Raw genomic sequence first — 19,577 nt, forward strand, 5'->3', positions numbered from 1 at the left:
ATTGGAGTTATTATAAACAGGAATGCAAATAATCATTTTAGGTAATTTTAGGCCCCAAAATTAAGTTTTGTGCAGAACAAATGTGTGAAAAGGAAGAGGGTCTAACAAAACTTAGTATTAGTAAAGATAATTTTTGATTTTTTTTCAATTCAGTAATAAGCTTTCTTGTTTGAATTTAAAGGAGAATTCATCAGCATCACAATGTCTTCAGGAATATTTCCAATGGGAAATGTGTAGTTTTCCTCATTCCCAAAAAGCAATTGATGACTGAAAATTAGCAATCTGACGTCTAGCTAATGGAGGCAGAGTTCTCAAACACTGAACTTGACAGTAACAAGGACTGAGTTATACAGTTCTTTTGTCAATCAAAATGATAATCCCCTATAAAACAAATGGGATCAGTGCTGGAAATATATGATAAAGCCAGATTCATCCAACCTCATCTTCCAACATGAATTATAATGCTTTACTTCTGTTTCAAACTGAGGGTCAAATCCTGGCCCTGATTTATGCATCAGGAAGAGCTGCAGAAACCCTGTATGTCTAAGTAACTAGCTGTTCAGAGTTAACTAATCCAGAGGATGGTGTGTGGAGGTGGGGAACAACAAAGATCCACATCCACTCTCCAGCTGGGTAGTACAGAGTGCTTCAACGGTGCAGGGTAGGAACCTCATGCAAATGAGCCTCCTCTCCCCACCAGCCCTCCATAAATTCTCGCCCCTCTGTCTTCCGTGGGTGCCCTGGGAGCTGCTGCAGTAACCTTCCCACACAGAGAGGTGGATGGAGGAGAGGAAAAAAAAAGAAAAGAGCTAGGGATGGTGCATTACATTTTCAAAAGCAAATAAGTGATTTAGGAGCATAGGTCACATTTTCAGAAGAGACTTAGAAGCCTAAGATTCAAGGAGGGTTTTTGAAAATTTTACCATGGCCCCATCTTCCTCAAGCTGGTTAGCACGTGTGGCTTGTGATCCCTGTTCTGCTCGCTCCCAGAAGAAATTGCCAGGCCCGGGGGGGGAGGCGCGCTTTGTGTCATTCTGCCTGACAGGCACCTGTCTCCTTGCCCTGGCTAATAGCTCACTTTTGCTGTTTTGGCCTGTAGGGTCCCATTCAGTTTCTCCATGACTGATTTCCCCTATTGCTCCCCCTAGAACACTGGAAGCACCAAACTGCTGTGTGGGGGTGTATAAAAGCGCAGAGCATCTGTATAAGTGCTACCTTGCTGTCTCAAAGGATGTTCCGTCTCCCAAAGGAAGTGGGTGTTTACAGATGCGCAGCCTGGCGGCCCTAGGGAGCTGCTGAGGGCTCTGTGCTATAGGCACTGTGGGGCAGAATTTAGACCTAAAGTACTAAGCAATGTCAAAAAAAAAAAAAAAAAAAAAAAGTCCATAAATGTACATAAAATCAAGACAGAGGAATCTGAAAGGCCGCAGACTAACCATATGTCAGTGCCACTATTTTAAATTGTTGGAGCATGTGTCATACAAAAAAAAATCTGCAGTGATCCAGTGCTGGAATTATGCAGATCTCATGCTTGTCAACGAGTCACATAAATACAACTTCAGGGAAAGAATTCATGACATTATGTTCCAAAAAAGAAAAAACTCACAATCTCCAAAATAGAGGCGTCCGGAGCAGCATTCTAGTTCAGCTAATGGAGAGAACTTTTCTGCAAACTGGGACGTCTGACATTCCATCCAGCAGAGGGCAGCGCCACAGGATGTCAATGCCAAGCCAATTTATCCTAACACAACCATATTTTTAAAAACTCCTTTCAAGTCTAGTTTTCCCCTGTGGCTGAGAATGTCTGGGAGAACGATGCCACCTTTCATGCAGCACTGAAGCACAAACATTTAAATCATTACTATAAGAGGAAAAACCCAGTTTAAAAACTTTGATGCACCGAACACTAATCATTTTAATGTTCATGGAGCAATATGCTTGAAATGCTCAACATTCTCCTATCCCAGTACTCAGTTTAACTACAAGTATCCAAAAAGCTGAAAGAAAGTACATTTCTGTTTTAATGTCATTTCTGGAAACATAGCCACTGGATGGAAATACTGTGTGTCCTGTAATAAAAGTCACTTTGGAGCAGTTTGGGCTGATCACCATTCCTGCAAGTTTCATTTTAAAATTAGAGTATTTTTAAAAAATAACAATTATCCACATCATGGCACAGAGAAAGCTGAGAGCTCACACATGGATACCTGAACAACCACAGGCTTTGTCCAAACCATCAGTATTCCCAACTCTTGAGTTGTTTTTAATCAGTGAGGTTGAGGGGCAATCCCTAAATCCTCCTCCACTCTCTGTATTAGTGTCATGTACCCTCAAGCAGTGTCATGACTAAAGTCCTGGCCAACAAAGATTAGATATGACTCTATGCAGGAACAGACAAGACTGTTCCTGAAATGACTAATGGGGTCACTGTAGACACACACCCTCTTGCCAGTTAATAAGCACACTGCTAACACAGATCTTCCCTTGCTCTTCCCAAACTAGGAGCAAAGGACTCCACTTAAAGCTACGTGACACTGGCCAGGAAGAGCATGCACCAAAAAGCATAGTAACTTGCTTAAAAATTCCTGCCTTTGCTACTACTAGTAGAGGTCCACACTGGTAAGTTCTACGGAGACTAGCATTGTAACTCTCATGTCATCTACCCATGCTCAGAGTAGCTCTAAACAAAACAATGGATACAAAGCTGGTGGCTGGTAGCAGCCTGACTTACTAGTGCTCCTACCACTGCAGCCACAAGTGGAGCTGCACCAGTGACAGCAATGGTAGGACATTTTACAAATGGTAGAAAAAGCCACAAGATGGTACAAACATGGTTGGTCTAGTGCAGAGGTGGGCAAACCATGGGTCCGTGAGCCGTTTTAAGCTGGCCCGTGAGCTCCCACTGGGGAACAGGGTCAGGGCTGCACCACATGGCTTGGCCTCGCTCCAGCCGGGGTGCTGGGTCAGGAGCCAGATCACGCAGCTCGGCCCTGCTCCAGCGCTCTGGCCATGGTGCAGGGTCAGGGCCACACTATGCAGCTCAGCCCCGCTCCAGCCAGGGCACTGGGTCAGGGGCTTCTCCGGCGCTCCAGCCGGGGCGCTGGGTCATGGGCCGCACCACGCAGGTACTGGAAGGCGCAGCATGGCCCCGCTCCGGCTCCTACGTGCTCCAATAACCCCTCCGGCATGCCTGCAGATGGGCAGCTTGCAGAACCACATGGCCACCCCTCTGCATAGGAGCCGGAGAAGAGAGATGCCACTGCTTCCGGGAGTCACTTTAGGTGAGGTAAGCGCCGCTTGGAGCCTGTACTCCTGAGCCTCTCCCCATGCCCCAACTCTCTGCCCCAGCCCTGATCCCCGTCCTGCTCTCCAAACCCCTCAATTCCAGCCTGGAGCACCCTCCTGAACCCCAAACCTCTCATCCCCAGCCCCACCCCAGAACGCACACCCTCCAGCTGGAACCTGCACCCCTTCCCACACCCCTGCCCCAGCCCTGATCTCCCTCATGTCCTCCGAACCCCTCGGTCCCAGCCCAGAGCACCCTGCTACACCCCAAACTCCTCACCCCCGCCCCACACCAGAGCCTGCACCCCCAACCAGAGCCCTCACCCCCTCCCGCACCGCAACCCCAATTTTGTGAGCATTCATGGCCTGCCATACAATTTCTATTCCCCGATATGGCCCTCGGGCCAAAAAGTTTGCCCACCCTGATCTAGTGGCTAGAATGCTAGGCTTGGACTCAGGGGACCTGGGTCCCAGCTCTGCAGCTAGCTGCTGGATGATTTTGAACAGGTCTCTGTGCCTCAGTTTCCCCATCTGCAAAACACAGATAATGATACTAACCTGCTTTGTAAAGTGCTTGAGATCTACAGATGAAAAGTGTTGTATAAGAGCTAGGTATTATTAAACAGCCAGAGTGTTGAGCTAAATGCCATGTTAAAACCGTTCTTAAAACCTTTTTCTAGCTCAGGTTGGACCCTAGCCAAGGAGACTATTTTAAAAAATTCTTTTGCTCTATCCCTTTAAACAATGTTTTCACAAACCATGTCCCTTGCAAGAAGAGACAGGGCCTGGTTCTACTGTCCAAGTCTACACTGGAGAAATTTACCAAAAAATTTCCACTGGTGGTATCACCAGTTCGGGTGAAGGAGTGTTGGTGCTGCTGGGAGATTATTTTGATCACTGTTTTAGTTATGCTTGCTGGAATAAAACTTATTTGGCAAAGTGGTAAAAATGGTGCCAACTGTGAGATTGCCTTATCTACACTAGGGGACCCAAATATAGGTATTAACCCCAGCTCAGCTAAACCAGCTGTAGTATGAGAGGGATATTTTTTTTAAATGATTCCTTATTACAGAGTGTTTCCCAAAGCCCATTGTGTTTAAGCAGAGTTTGCTAGAGAGGTGTTAACACTAGTTTCCTCACCACTGTAAACCTGTTTCTTTGTTTTAACAGTTATCTCATTCTTGAAAGATAACAGATTTTACCAGAAGAGCATTTTTAACCAAAATAAGGCCATGAAATAATTTAAACACTGTGATGCTTCACAAAAATGCCAATTTCTAATCAATACACTGAAATGTGCAGAACTTCAGCTGAAATTTGGTAGCAACAGTTCAGCTGCAGTGGTATATACAAAAATGTGTCCATGAGAGACAGAGGAAATCTAAAAGAGCAATATATAATGCTCACCACAAGATGGCTCTCCCGTACAAGAGATGAGCTGTCTAATACAGCAAATTAGTGACTTCAATAAAAACACACTAAGATGCAGTACTTACTTCTCAAGAAATTCTTGTAGGCCCTGTCGACGATGGTCCACATGATGGGGATTATTCATATTAAAAAAGGGAGTTTTAGATGGAAGTTCAGGTAATTGGCTTTAAAAAATAAAATACAGAGTTAAAACCAAAAATGAAGTGGCTGAGAAAAATAGTTTATGCGAGTGATCTAATTTTAGGAGGATAAATTACAACATCAGGCCAAAGGAAAAAATATCTTGGACAAATATAAAGCAAAGCCAGTCTCTGATGAATGGAGGGAAGAGAGAGAGAGAGAGAGAGAGAAATGTATCTTTGTGTACACATTTTATCATTTTGGGAGGTGCTCAGATACCACAGTGATAAGGACCATATGAGAACCTTGGTATATAGACACCTAGACTCCAAGGATGAACAGTTGGGTCAGGAAAATGTAGAACAGTGTAATTTACATTTTTGTTATCTTTAATGGTTCATCAAGAGCACTAGCTGTTTAAACTTGTATACAACAAAATATAAGATTAAATACGTTAAGCCTTACTAGTTTGGGGAATAGTTACCAAAAGGTAATAGTGGAAGCCCCACTACTTGAGATGTTTAACTCCAGGCAAGGCAGGGGTACGTCTACAAAGTGATAAAAAACTGTCAGCTGGCTTGGGTTCTTGGCTGAAAAACTGCTGTGTAGACATTCAGGCTTAGGCTAAAACCCAAGCTCTGGGACCTTGCAATGGTTACAGCCTGAGCCCGAACAGCTACATAGCGGTTTTTCAGTCCCAGAGGCCAGGTCAGCCGCAAAATTTTTATTACTGTGTAGAAGTACCCGCAAACCACTAGAAAATATATTGTGGAAAACAACCTTGCACTGGTAGGATACAGAGTATATGGGCTAAAGTCTTGCCCAACTCTAACTTATATGATTCTTTAGTAATAGTTCCGAACAGATAAAAACCCTACCTGCGTGTCATCTTCAGAGTATTAAATTTGTATTTGATGGAAGAAGGTAAATTAAAAAAAAAAAAAAGTCACTCACAGTAGCACAGCATTCTTCTGAAGTCTCTGCCGCAGCCATACAAATTCTCGAAAGCGTCGTCTAACACAAGATGTTTTCCTTGTAAAGCACATGCTATTTGTCTGTTGGGAAATGAGACTCACTTTACCTGTAAATCCTTTAGACTTAAGAAAACAGCATAGATATTTCATACTAAAAAAAGGCACTGAGAATTCTCTCCCTGAAAGCTGAAGGACTGACTTCTATTCAGTTCAGTATAATAGCTATGTAAACAGTTGCATCTTGAACCAGATCAGGATCAGTTTCTAACTTCTCAGGGAAATATATTTTTCTTCACTTTGTTTTAAAAGCAAAGAATGATCAGAATGAAGACATCAATTACATCAGGTGAAAAAGTTTGTCAGAAAATGACTTCCAACAGAAAACTCCAATTTTTGCATTTAAAAAAGGGTGGTTTTTTTTAAATAGCTCTGGTCATTACCTTGCAAACACTTACTCCTTCCAAGCATGCATAGTCCCAGTTAAATCAATAGGAAGAGCCCTGCAGATCCATGGGTATCCACGGACTATATCTGCAGATACCATTGCAGATGCGGAAAGGCTCTGACAGTATCTGCAATGCGGCGCGGATCCTCCACCTGACTTGGGAGTACGGACAGGATTCATGGGCTGCTCGGGTCCCACGCCCAATGCAGGTGGAGGGTCCACCGCAGCTCCCCACAGCTGCCTGCCCAGCTGTTATTGTGGCTGGTCTGCGGCTCCAAGCTACCCCCCTTCCTGGCCGGAGCCCGGCTGGGGAGAGCTGCGCTGGCAGCTGTGGAGACCTTGGGTCCCTCCACATGTCCTGGGTGGGGGGCTGCTTGGGCCCCTGGCTAAGTTCGCTGTAAGCTGTGTCTCCGTCCAGCAGCCTTCTTTGCACAGCACAGGCGCTCAGGGAGCCCACCCAGGGACCTGCCGCAGCCGGGGAAGGCCACAACCTAGCCCGGCACCCAACCTGCTGCGGCCGGGGCGCCCTTCCCCCGGCCCCAACTCTGCCACAGCAGCCCTCCCATGACCTGAACCCAGCCCCAGCCTGGACCTGCTGGGGAAGGAGCACCTATACTGCCGCCCTAGCCCCGAAGCTGCCGCAGAGGGAAGAAGCGCCTCTTCTTCCCCAGCCCAGATGCTGCTGTGGGGAGAGAGAGCTCAGGGGAGTCCTCTCTCCCCATCATAGCCCCAGAGCACCCTTCTGCACCCCCTCACATCACCTCCATATTGCTTTACATAACAAAATTCATTCCGCACATGGGTGGGAAAAATTTGAGGGAACACTGCTCCCTACCCAGGATAGATGGACGGTCCATCATGGCCCCCCACAGCTGCCAGCGCATCTCTCCCCGACCGGGCTCCAGACGGGGGGTGCCTCGGAGCCTCAGTTCAGCCCCCAATGTAGAGCTCTGCAAATCTGCGGATATCCACATCCGCAGATAATTTTTGCGGATCGCATGCGCAGGGCTCTATCAATAGCACTAGCATGAATACTTGCTACACAGGGAAAAGCAGATGTAATGATGGGCCCTTAGTTACCAGTCACTTGATTGTTTGCCCTTACTAAGATGAATGCTTTCCTCCCACACACAAGTAATAAGTGCTGACAGACTTGTGGCTTTATTTAGCAATCATATGACTTCATGCTCTCAAACTCTCACCTCAATATTTGAGTAATTATGCAAGATTTTTTTAATTTATATTTTCCACCCAAAAAATAAGAAAAGAAAAAAAGGGAGGGAAAAGAAAGGAAGGGAGTGGAGCAGGGAAGGAGAGGAGAGTATTATCTCAGTTTCCATCCACTATGAGTTAATCAAAGACTTCTAAAAAGTCGGACCAAATCTGTTCAAATCTGTTTGAGGTCCTTCTTCTCAGAAATGTTACCTGCTCTTCAGCTGCTAGGTCAGCCCAGTTGCTGAGCCAAGCTTCTAGCCCTGAAGGCAGTCTGCCCTGCCACCTAAGCAGTATGAGTCGTTTGGCTACCAGCACTGCTCTAGAGAACAAGTTTTCCATGAGGTGGAAAGTTTCCAAGATGATGCGATATATCCCAAAACACAGTTCTGGGAAGTAATTTATAAAGAGATATCCATTATCATATTAATCCTCCTGCCTACTTCTAGCCAAAAGGATTGTATCCTGGGACAGTCCCAAAACATCTGAGCTCTGGGAGACCCACATCTCCAACAGCAGTTTGTTTTGGCAAAGCATTGTAAGCTGTGCAGTGACCAGTGTGAATGAAATATAAATTTTCTGTTGAATCAGCCTCAACTGTAGATACATACAGTTTTTAATGCTTTGCAAGGTATTTCTCCGTTGGCTAGTTTTCAAGAATATATACAAATCTTTGTTCAATGCTTGTTGCTAGCAATCTAAATTAAGGAGGGGTTTTTGGGCCACAAAGTCGTAAGAAGCTATAACTGGTCAGGTGAACCTATGGAGTGCTCTCCATATCTGCAACAATTCTGGAGTCTCTAGTGCTTCCAGTATAACAGGATCAAATAAATCCTTCAAGAGAGGCTTAAGCCGAAGGTAATGGCAGACAGCTGGACAAGGTATGGTGTACTGCTGTTGGAGTGCTTGGAATGGCAGAAACCGAACCTCTGAGAGACCCAAATTATCCTCTTATGCATTCACTCTGTCCACATTACCAGTTTCTTGTCAATTTTCCAGCAATGGGCTTCCCCAAAGTACAGCATCAGTGTGTGACAAAAGATGTAATTTCACTTTTCTCCAAAGTGATCCATATTTGTCTGATAGCCAATATTGTAGGGGACACTTTACACTCAAAACAGTAATAGGCTGAACCCAGTAATCCTGCCAACATGAGGGGATGGACGAAATTTTTCATACATCATATTTTTCAATCTCAGGATCTAGATTGAGGAAATTATTATAATCCCTTCAATGTTTCATCCAGCAAAGTGTGGTAATGGAAGAATAATCAGCAATATTTAATTAAATGAAATGTATGGCAGATTTAGGATATGATAGAATCACAGTTTCAAACGTATCCTTATTAGAATGCAGTACACTAAAATTATAAGCATTAAGAAAAACACTTGAAGTACCCAGATACCACAGAACTGGGCACAATATAAATGTCTAGCCACATTGAACATTTACACAGTTATGACAATCAAATAGCTTGACAGATAAAACAGCTTCAGGAATTTTGATTATGAAGCAAATAACTGGATTATTCATTGAAAAGAGAGTTGTATAAACACGGATGCTTGAAATCCAATGGTTTTTCTTACTATGATAAAACCAGTGACTATGAAAAGTCTGCCACATTGGTCGTCTTGCTAAGAATTTGAACCATGAACAGTATCTGTCAGAGAACAGAGCATACTAGAGCACACAAATGTGAGCCAGTGTGTATCATGATTAAATTCCCAGCTCTGTCACTGATTTGTTGCATGACTTTGGCCAAGCCACTTTATCCGTTGCTTTGTTTCTCCATCTGCATAAAAATACCTGCTGATGTCCCAGTGGTGCTGTATGGCTTACATCATTAATATTTCTGAAGTGATCACAGCCTTGAAGAGATGTGCTACATAAGTGCAAAGTATTTTTACTATGTTATTTTCATACTTACATGAATGAATATCTCATAGTTTATATGTGAATGCCAAGAGTCTTCCTTCTGTATCCTAGGGTCCCGTACCAGGACGGTTACAAATTCCTGTAAGTGCATAATAAATCAAGCAATTAGTTTTAGAATAAGAACGGAGCCTGAAAGATTCTTTGATTGTTTTGCTTTTCTGTGTTCAGACTAAAAGCTAAACTGCTGCTTTATAGAAAGTTGCAATCCTTTAAAAGGAGAAGCAAAAACCAATGAATCATCTGAACTATAGTACATGTTCGGAAAACTCCTTGCCACACAGCTAGCTAAAAAGGGAATTTTTAAAATTAAATAATATTGTAGATTTTTAAACTGTCAAACACACTATATTCATGGGGACTCAGTGATCTGAGTGGCGACAAACTGATTATCTAACTTGTAAATCACCAACTAAAAATAGTTGTGCAGAAGTTTTTTCAAATGCCAATCATTTCATTAAATAAAAGAGGCTTTACAAAAAATACTCCATGGTATAGAATGACTACTACATTTTATTAGCATGCTGCTGAATCTATGTTTCCTCACCACTCTGTACAATTTTTCTTAAATCAAAGTATCTGAAATTAAGTTATATAAATGCTTAACACCAGCCCAAGGAGGCAGGAATTGTCTTTTTCCTATGGTCTAGAAGATCATCTCTTTGTGATCCACACCAGAGTAAGGGGAGCACATCACAGGCTACTCCAGGAGCAACACAAGTGGAGAGATTTTGCCTTGCAAAGTCACAATCTCTCTCCTAGCTGCTCTGTGGAGGGAGGCCTACGCCCGTCACAGCATATGCTCCCTGATGCACCAGTGAAACTACATAATTGGGCACACTGGAGGGGAGCCGAGTCAAGGCTCTTTCCCACCTACCTGAATGTAGCAGCTCTTCAGAGCCCACTTCTCCCTACACACAGGAAGCGGTGGTACAGTGTATTGGTCCAAGGGAATAAGGGACACATGCCCCCTCAACTCCCTGGGCTGGCTTGTGGAATGGACCATGATGTGGCCCAGTATTTATCCAGTGCCCAGCAGAATGGAGTTCCAGTCAGGACTGAGGCCTTTGGGCAATTCTACACTATAAACATGTACTGCTAATAACAGCCGTATGAGATTGAAGAAATGCAGACACTTTCAGCTAACCTCTCTGGAAGATCCTACATCATGTTAAGGAAACTGGCATAGCAAGCCCTAAATTCATATGTGAATATTAAAGTATCCTTTAAAATATAAATATTTGGCAGTGTGTCTAACTAATGTGTTTGTATGGTAATTTAAATAACCTGTTCAACTTTTGGAGGATAGTTACTGAACCAAATCATTCCCCCAGAAAAGAGCCCAAAATAGAGAGGAAAAACTGGACAGGATGCTCAAAGACATATGAATACATTAAGAGCTTGTCTACGCATAGTTGTTGCAACGATTTAGTCTCTAGTATGGATAGTTATACTGGTATAAATGTGTTTATATTAGTGTTTGAGCCAAAACAAGCTATACTGATATAAATACCTCTGTAAATACCACTGTAATTTCATCCACACTAAAGGGTTGCACTGATTTAACTAAATCATTTTTTCCTATCAGTTTAGTAAAATCAGAGAAAATACCGTGTTAGACAAGCCTCCAAGATGGAGAACTGACTATGTCCCATGACTGCATGTGTGGTGATAATACACTTTAGAAATGCTCTAAATTACATATAGAAACAAAAGAAAATCACTTTAAGCTATACTTTTTGAGTGGTAGGGGAAGAACAGGAAGGGGAGAATTGCATCAGCTCTGTTGGTAAGTGAAACAATTCTGGGAAAAGGGGCAGAGTTACTGACAAACGAACTTATTTTAGAAGAAGATGGTGTTAAAAATGCAATGATCTATTTAAAAAAAATGTTGCATAGAGAAGACTAGACTGTCAGCTGATGTAATTTTTACTTCAATCGAGAGCCACCCTGATTGACATCTGCTATGGGTCTGGCCCAGAATTCTGAACTCAGTGTTATTTATAGACTAATTTATACTTTTCTTTTCAGAAACCAAAAGTACTGACACAGAGCGCTCCCAAGAATACTTCTACCACCAACCCACAGATACCGGAAAAGACTGCTTTGTTCTTCAACTGAATTCTTCTCTGCCTCCAACCCATCCAACCCATATACTCCCACCTGTAAACTGCTAACTAGATAAACAAGTGGATGTTTTAAGAATTGTGACATCTGTGACAGGAAAGGGTGTGTTCAGATTGAAAGAACATTTGTGCATCACATGTGCAAAAAGGCATTTGTGGTCTGGATTAAATAATTCATCAGATTGAACAACTGTTTTCATGGTGATTCCATTTCCTCTTCAGCACCATAGAAACATTCAGGACCTAATTCTCCATTGCCTTGCACCTTGTGTAGCTTTTAACGCTAGTGCCATCTGGATTCTGATCTGGTGGCATTTTACACACATGTCAATGGCACAGTGCAGAGCCATCAGAGACCATAACCTTTAGGGCCAGATTCTCAGCAATGTAAACTGGCACAGCTCCACTGAAGTCAACAGCGCTATGACGATTATTTCAACCAGCTGAGGACCTGGCTCTTAGTTTGCAGATCTATCACCTCTAGGGTAACCACAGGTTTACACTGAAAGAAAAACACACAGCTGGAACATGCAATGGGAGAGTTGGATGGGAATGAGCACTCCCTCTCCAAAACAGAAGAACTCGGCATATCAAGTAAAAACCAGGGCAGGAGAAAAGTTAATCTCCCAGTCTCAAATGTCTATACTGCATTTTCCCTCTCCCAGTCTAATCCTATTTTACTGTCTGCATATCTTGCTCCCCATGCTTACGTTTTGCTCTTCTCCTGCTAGATTTTCTGTTTCTTAATCTTGTTTTGTCTTCTCTTGTTTGAGTTTTTCCTCTGCTCCTCACCCTTATCTCCCTGCTCCATTTTAGTGCCATGTACTCTTTTACTCTTCTCCTACATGCTGTTCCCTTTCTTTCCCCACCCCCAAATACATAGCTTCAGCTAGCTGAAAGAAGAGGTCTCCATCAGGAACTGGGTCACTGTTCTTACCTTCCACAAAAGGCTTCCACCCCGGGGGGCAAAGTGGGTTGACGTCTTCTTGCAATCTGACCTTTGATTCCTTTCCCTTCACCATTCTTCATATAACCTGCCCATAATACCTCCTTATACATAGGTCCCCCAAATTATATTATTTCCCAATAAACTTTAACTCCCCCCCCGCCAGCCCCTTTGCAACAGATCAAAAAAGCCATGTAAGTAAAACGTTGCTTTCAAAATCTGTTATTCCAAAGTATTGACCTTTTAGGGTAAATACCTCCAAATACCCCCAAACCAACACCCCAAACATTTTATGCCCAAAGTTTGATTCAGCCCTAACCTCTATGATCCCATAGTAGGGCAGTAATAGGCCAGCTAACATCTTTCACATTCTATTTGTATAACTAACAAAACAAGAACTGGCTTCTGTAGTTACTATGTACATTAGTAGCTACTGGGTTCATCATAAACTGTACCATTTTCCGATGAGGAAGAGTGGCAAAGAGCTAACTCAAAGCTCATCTAATTATATCATTTTAATGAACACAGTGTGACTTTCACTTATGAACACCACAATCTCAAGCTAACAACATGTAGCAGGGTTTTTTTTAAAAAAAAAAAAAAAAACAACAACAACAACAAAAATACCAAGGCTAAAAGGAAAGAAGGAAGCAAGACAAATATTAACTAATGGGAAGAAAAGAAAATGTACAGCATTTCCCAAGATCTATGAAATTTTCAATATTAGTGACTTGACTCCAACAAGCGGTGAGCAACCACAGCTATTGTTGCAGTCAGTGCTCCTTTGAGCCAGGAACAGAATGCTTAGAATGCCCCCACCCCTCTCAACTCGTAGGCACTGTCTACACTAGAAAGTTGTACTGATTTATGTATACCAGTCTAATTAAAAGTTTCAAAGGGGTAGCCATGTTAGTCTGTATCAGCAAAAACAATGAGGGGTCCTTGTGGCACCTTAGAAACTAACAAATTTATTTGGGCATAAGCTTTCGTGGGCTATAACCCACTTCATCAGATGCATTGACTGAAAAATACAGTAGGTAGGTATAAATATACAGCACATGAAAAGATGGGAGTAGCCTTACCAAGTGGTAGGTCAGTGCTAAGGAGGCCAATTCAATCAGGGTGGGTGTGGTTCATTCCCAACAGTAAACAAGAAGGTGTGAGTATCAGAGGGAAAATTACTTTTTGTAGTAAAGTAGTGACCTAGCCACTCCCAGTCTTTATTTAGGCCTAATCTGATGGTGTGAAGTTTGCAAATTAATTCCAGTTCCGCAGTTTCTCACTGAAGTCTGTTTCTGAAGTTTTTTTGTTGAAGAATGGCCACTTTTAAATGTGATATATGCCATCATGTTCCAGCAATGCCCGTCTGCCATGTACATTGGCCAAACTGGACAGTCTCTACGTAAAAGAATAAATATACACAAACCAGACATCAAGAATTGTAACATTCAAAAACGAGTAGGAGAACACTTTAACCTCCCTGGACACTCAACAACAGACTTAAAAATGGCCAATCTTCAACAAAAAATATTGGTGCTGTAAATTGAGGCTGCCTTATGATTATTACATCACAAATGTTTCACAGAATATATGCTTAAGGTGCTGTTATATTCTTAAAAGTATAATTATTTGTGATGCAGTAGCACCTGAAAGCCATATTCAGGGATGAGAGGCCCCAACGTGCTAGGAACTGGTCAAACATAACAAAAAGACAATGAGAAAAATGGCATCATGAGGTTCTCATTTATTCTCTTTGAGTAACTTTATAACAAATAGCTAAGTTAACAAAAAAAACATTTTTTTCCCCTAACTGCCAGTCCTGTAACCTTCACCTGGGATCCAACAGTCATGCTTGGTGTTTTCTGGCTCAGATACCATGGCCAGCAGTACAAATTCTGCAATTAGAATTTAGGACTCGTCTACACAGGGAAATTAAGTGGCAAAATTACACCGGTACAACTATACTGATATAGTTACACTTGCATAACTCCCTAATTCCAGCATAAAAATGGCTTTTTCTGGTATTGCTTAAACCACTTCCAAAGTGACATAAGCTGACCCAGAAAAAGTCACTCTTATTCAATGTAGGGAACTGCCAGTATAACTATAGAGGTATAAATTCATACCTTACCTTACACCAGCAAAGAGTCCTGTGGTACCTTATAGACTAACAGACATATTGGAGCATAAGCTTTCGTGGGTGAATGCCCACTTTGTCGGATGCATCCCACGAAAGCTTATGCTCCAATACGTCTGTTCGTCTATAAGGTGCCACAGGATTCTTTGCCACTTTTACAGATCCAGACTAACACGGCTACCCTTCTGATACTTGATACCTTATACCAGTATAACTTTCCTGTGTAGACAAGGCCTTAGTTAAGAATATTGTTGATTATGAGGAAGAATGCAACCTCAGCTTACTTTCCTATATCTGAAATAGCTACAGAGGGCTAACATATCTTTCAGAACAGCAAGCAGACAGGGCCTGGAATACTAAGAAGTCCTAGCTATTTAATAAGCAGGTACCAGCATACCCTCTCTTCTGACCATAAATGCACTTCAATGCCTCTCTGCCTTTGTCTATACCACCCTTTTCATCCAAATATTTCTCTCCACTGCAAAGATTGGTGCAGCTCCACTGATAAGTGTAAACAAGGCACCAGTGACATTATTACTAACATGTTGTCTGGAATGGGGGCATTCCAGACATGTAGGGATACATGTGCATGACACAGCGATCAAGACGATGCAGGTGGCTTTTCTACACTAGCACTCTCACTGCTGCTTCCCATGGTGGAGCTGCATTGGTGTTGGCAATGGTGGGAAATATGTAGGGGGAAAAGGCTAATGTAGACACAACCACTGAAAGCTGAAGGTATCAGGAGTCTTCTTGTTACGATTAGCCATAAACGGGAGAATATGTTGCAAAAGGAACTGAAGCAAATGCAAGAAATATTCTTAAGGTTTGCTTCTGCTGCCAATTTCATTTGTTCACAATAAAGCATGTTGCTTCGCAATAACTGGCAAACCAGGTGCTCTGTACAAAGTTTGAGAGCAAAAGCACTAGGTCTCTGACAAAGCATAAATAACATGAAGAATTGTGGTGGGTTTTTATACTTTTAATTGTAAAATAGGATGTCTGCCATGGAAATAGCTATCTTTAAAATAGTAAAAATTACTATGAAGGATAAAAGAAACCCTCTCATTGTTTAGCTATTTACTTCATCTACTCAGTTGTGATTTCAGTCAAACCACTGTAATGAGGGAAATATCAGGTGATAACCTCATGTTTTAGAGTGTCTGAAACCACAACTGGTACTCATCTACTTATTCACTAACTCCAGTCCAGTCATTTTCCATGAAGCTCCCTTAAAAAAAAAAAAAAAGTTCTTCCAATCAGTCTGCCTATTATTAGCAAACCAATGACATAACTTCAAGGATGAAAATGGCTACGTAGCCATCACATTTCTCCAATGCATCCCAGCACTCCTGTTATTGTTATATTACACGTTCAATACTCTTTAGTGAGTCTCTCACCTAACAGATCTAATTCATACTTTAAAAATTCAGATGTCTCATATTGCCCTCCAAATTAGCCAATGGAACTACTTTGACATACATAGTGGAATCTGCTATTTCGCCACCTCAAACACAACAAAACAATGGGTGAAAAAGGAGGATCGGTTCCAAAAGAATTTGGTCTTCTATTGCATACAGGTCCTAACTGTGTTTTAATTGTTTTCCAAATTGTGCCGAAGTCCTGGACAAAGAATCACAGAAATTTAGAGCTGGAAGAGACCTTGAGAGGTCATCTAGTCCACACCCCCATGCTAAGGTAGACTAAGTATACCTAGACAATCCATAATAGATGTCTATCTAACCTCTTCTTCAAAACCTCCAGTGATGGGGATTCTACAACCTCCTTAGGTAATCTATTCTAGCACTTAACTGTCCTCATAGTTAGAAAAGTTTTCCTAATAACTTAAATTTCCCTTGCTGCAGATCAGGCTGATTACATCTTGTCCTACATTCAGTGGACATGGAGAACAATTGATTACTATCCTCTTTATCACAGCCCTTAACATATTTGAAGACTGTTATTATGTCCATCTTCATTCTTCTTTTCTGAAGACTAAACACGCCCAGTTTTTTTTAGCCTTTCCTCATAGGTCATACCTTTCTAAACCTTTTATCATTTTTGTTGCTCTCTTCTGGACTCCGCAGTTTGTCCATATCTTCCTTAAAGTGTGGTACACAAAACTTGACACAATACTCCAGCTGAGGCCTCACCAGTTCAGAGTAGAGCAGAACAATTACCTCTAGTCTTGCATACAACATTCCTGCTAGTAGACCCTAGCAGAATATTAGTCTTTTTTGAAACTGCATCACATTGTAGACTCATATCCAATTTCGGATCCCCTATAAATCCCAGATCCTTTATGCAATGCTACTGCCTAGCCAGTCATTCCCCATTTTTGTACTTATGCATTTGCTTTTTCTTTCCTGATTGTAGTACTTTTCACTTGTTTTTATTCATGTTCATCTTGAGTTTCAGACCAATTCTCCAACTTAACAAGATCATTTTGAATTCCAGTCCTGTCCTCTAAAGTGCTTGCCACCCCTCCTAGCTTGGTGTCATCTACAAATTTTATAAATATGCTTTCCACTCCATTATCTAAATCATTAATGAAAATATTGAATAGTACCAGACCAAAGAAAGATCTCTGTAGGACCTCTCTGGATACATCCTCCCAGTCAGAGGGTGAACCACCGATAACTACTCTATGAGTATTGTCTTCCAACCAGTTGTGCACTCACTTTATAGTAATTATATCTGATCATGCTTCCTTAGTTTGCTTATGAGAATGTGATGTGGGACCGTATCAAAAACCTTACTAAAAGTCAAGATATATCATATTTACTGCTTCCCCATCAAGTAGGCCAGTAACCCTGTCAAAGAAGAAAATTAGGTTGGTTTGGCATGATTTGTTCTTGACAAATCAATGTTGGCCTATTATTCTCTAGGTGATCACAAACAGTATTGTTATAATTTGTTGCAGTATCTTTCTGGGTATAGAAGTTAGGCTGCCTGACCTATAATTCCCTGGTCCTCTTTGTTTCCCTTTTTAAAGACAGAATCTACTGTGACAGACTGTACCCCTGTATTCACCCCTTGCACACTATTGTAAGTCTTTGTACAAGGTATGCCTTCTGAGGTATCATTTGAAAATTTACAGTTTTGGTCGTTATGGTCAATAATGCTGGTCATTATTGTTCTGGTAAAATGTGTGTGGCAACACTGTTTAATGTAAAATTATAAAATTCCACTGTATGGTGTTTCTAACACATGTTCCAAGTCTGGGTAGTGGCCAAACCAGTTCCTCAGAGACAAAGTCAAGCTGGCACCTCAGCCAGGTGTAAACAAGGCCAATGGGCCATTACCCGCTAAATGGCCTTTCTTTGATAGGAAACAGGGCACAAAAAAATTTACATCTTAGCAAAGAAACAGCATAGGGTTCCCATCCACACAGACTGCCTGTCACCATGCTCCCAGCTGGAGAGGCTTCTCAAAGTGGGGAAGAGGACTATAGAGAGAAAGGGGAGATACCCCAAGAGTGCCCCCCTCTCTCTCACTCTCTGCCCACAGAACCTGAAGGACAAAGGAAGCAGCATTGGACAGGGAGAGGAGTCCTGACCTAAGAGTATGGCCAGTAATCTACTAAAGCATGTGGTGAGAAAACCTTGCTTTGAATTTAATATAGTTTGTTAAGTTAGGCACCAATTGTGTTTTATCTTTATTTTGCTTGTAACCATTTTTGACTTTTATGCCTCATTACTTGTACTCACTTAAAATCTCTCTCTCTCCGTAGTTAATGAACTTGTTTTATTGTTTTATCTAATCCAGCGTGTTTGAATTGAAGTGTCGGGGAAACTCCATTTCTATTAATTAAATGACAGACATTTTATAAGCTTGTACTGTTCAGGTGAGGGCAGGGCAGTACAGGACATACATTTCTGTGGGGAAATCTAAGACTCGGAGTGTGTTGGAGTCACCCTGCAGTATAAACAAAATGGGTAAGAGTCAATGTGTGGCTGGCTGCAGCACACACACACACACAAAACTGGGAGTGACTTACATGCTGGAGGCCTATTTGTGAGCAGTCCAGACTGGAGGCTACAACAGCAAAGCAGTGTAAAGGGCACCCCACGTTAGAGGGCAGGGGGACATAGCTACTCATTAGTCTGGATTGTACCCTGGATATGTCACAACTATGTTTGTTCTTCTCCAGTCCTTGGGACCTTAACCATCCTCCAGGAGTTCTCGAAGGTAATCATTAATGGTTCCAAGATTGCTTCAGCTAGGTCTTTAAATACCCTAGAGTGAATTTCATAGATTTCAAGGCCAAAAGGAAACATTGTGATCATCTAGACTGAACTCCTGTATAATACAGTCCATAAAAACTTCCCCAAAATTATTCCTGGAACATATATTTTAGAAAAACTTCAAATCTTAATTTTTAAATTTCCAATAATGGAGAATCCACCACAATCCTCGGTAAATTGTTCCATTGGTGGTTTTTTTGTTTTTGTTTTTTACTTTTACCATTAAAACTGTATACCTTATTCCCAGTCTGAATTTGTCTAGCTTGAACTTCCAGCCATTGGATCATGTTATACCTTTCTCTGATAGACTGAAAAGCCCATTATCAAACATTTGTTCCCCATGTAGGTACTTACAGACTAATCAAGTCACCCCTTAACCTTCTCTGTTAAGCTAAATAGACTGAGCTCCCTGAGTCTATCACTATAAGGCATCGTTTCTAATCCTTTACTCATTCTCACGGCTCTTCTCCAAACCCTCTACAATTTATCAACATCCTTCTTGAATTGTGGGCACCAGAACTGGACACAGTATTCCAGCAGTGCTTGCACCAGTATCAAATACAGAGGTAAAATAATCTCTCTACTCCTACTCAAGATTCCCCTGTTTATGTATCCTAGGATCACATTAGCGCTTTTGGCCATAAATTCACACTGGGAGTTCATGTTCAGCTGATTATCCACCATGACCCCCAAATCATCAGATCCTGCCCACCTGAATACAT

General features: G+C 41.9%; 1 protein-coding gene across 3 annotated transcripts in view; it reads right to left on the reverse strand.

The window, feature by feature from the left end:
• The window catches only part of SNX10 (sorting nexin 10), a 63,694-nt gene that overhangs the window by 9,216 nt on the left and 34,901 nt on the right, over positions 1 to 19,577 (reverse strand). For 2 of the 3 annotated variants that reach the window (XM_077811348.1, XM_077811347.1), the window contains 3 exons: positions 9,395 to 9,481; positions 5,791 to 5,891; positions 4,782 to 4,880 (listed from right to left, as the gene is read on the reverse strand). In XM_077811348.1, coding sequence (XP_077667474.1) covers positions 4,782 to 4,880; positions 5,791 to 5,891; positions 9,395 to 9,481 — 287 coding nt within the window. The remainder of the gene's footprint in view (positions 1 to 4,781; positions 4,881 to 5,790; positions 5,892 to 9,394; positions 9,482 to 19,577) is intronic. The other variant, XM_077811349.1, reaches the window with a different exon arrangement.

This window comes from Eretmochelys imbricata, chromosome 2 (genome assembly GCF_965152235.1).
Source record: "Eretmochelys imbricata isolate rEreImb1 chromosome 2, rEreImb1.hap1, whole genome shotgun sequence".
Lineage (NCBI taxonomy): Eukaryota > Metazoa > Chordata > Testudines > Cheloniidae > Eretmochelys > Eretmochelys imbricata.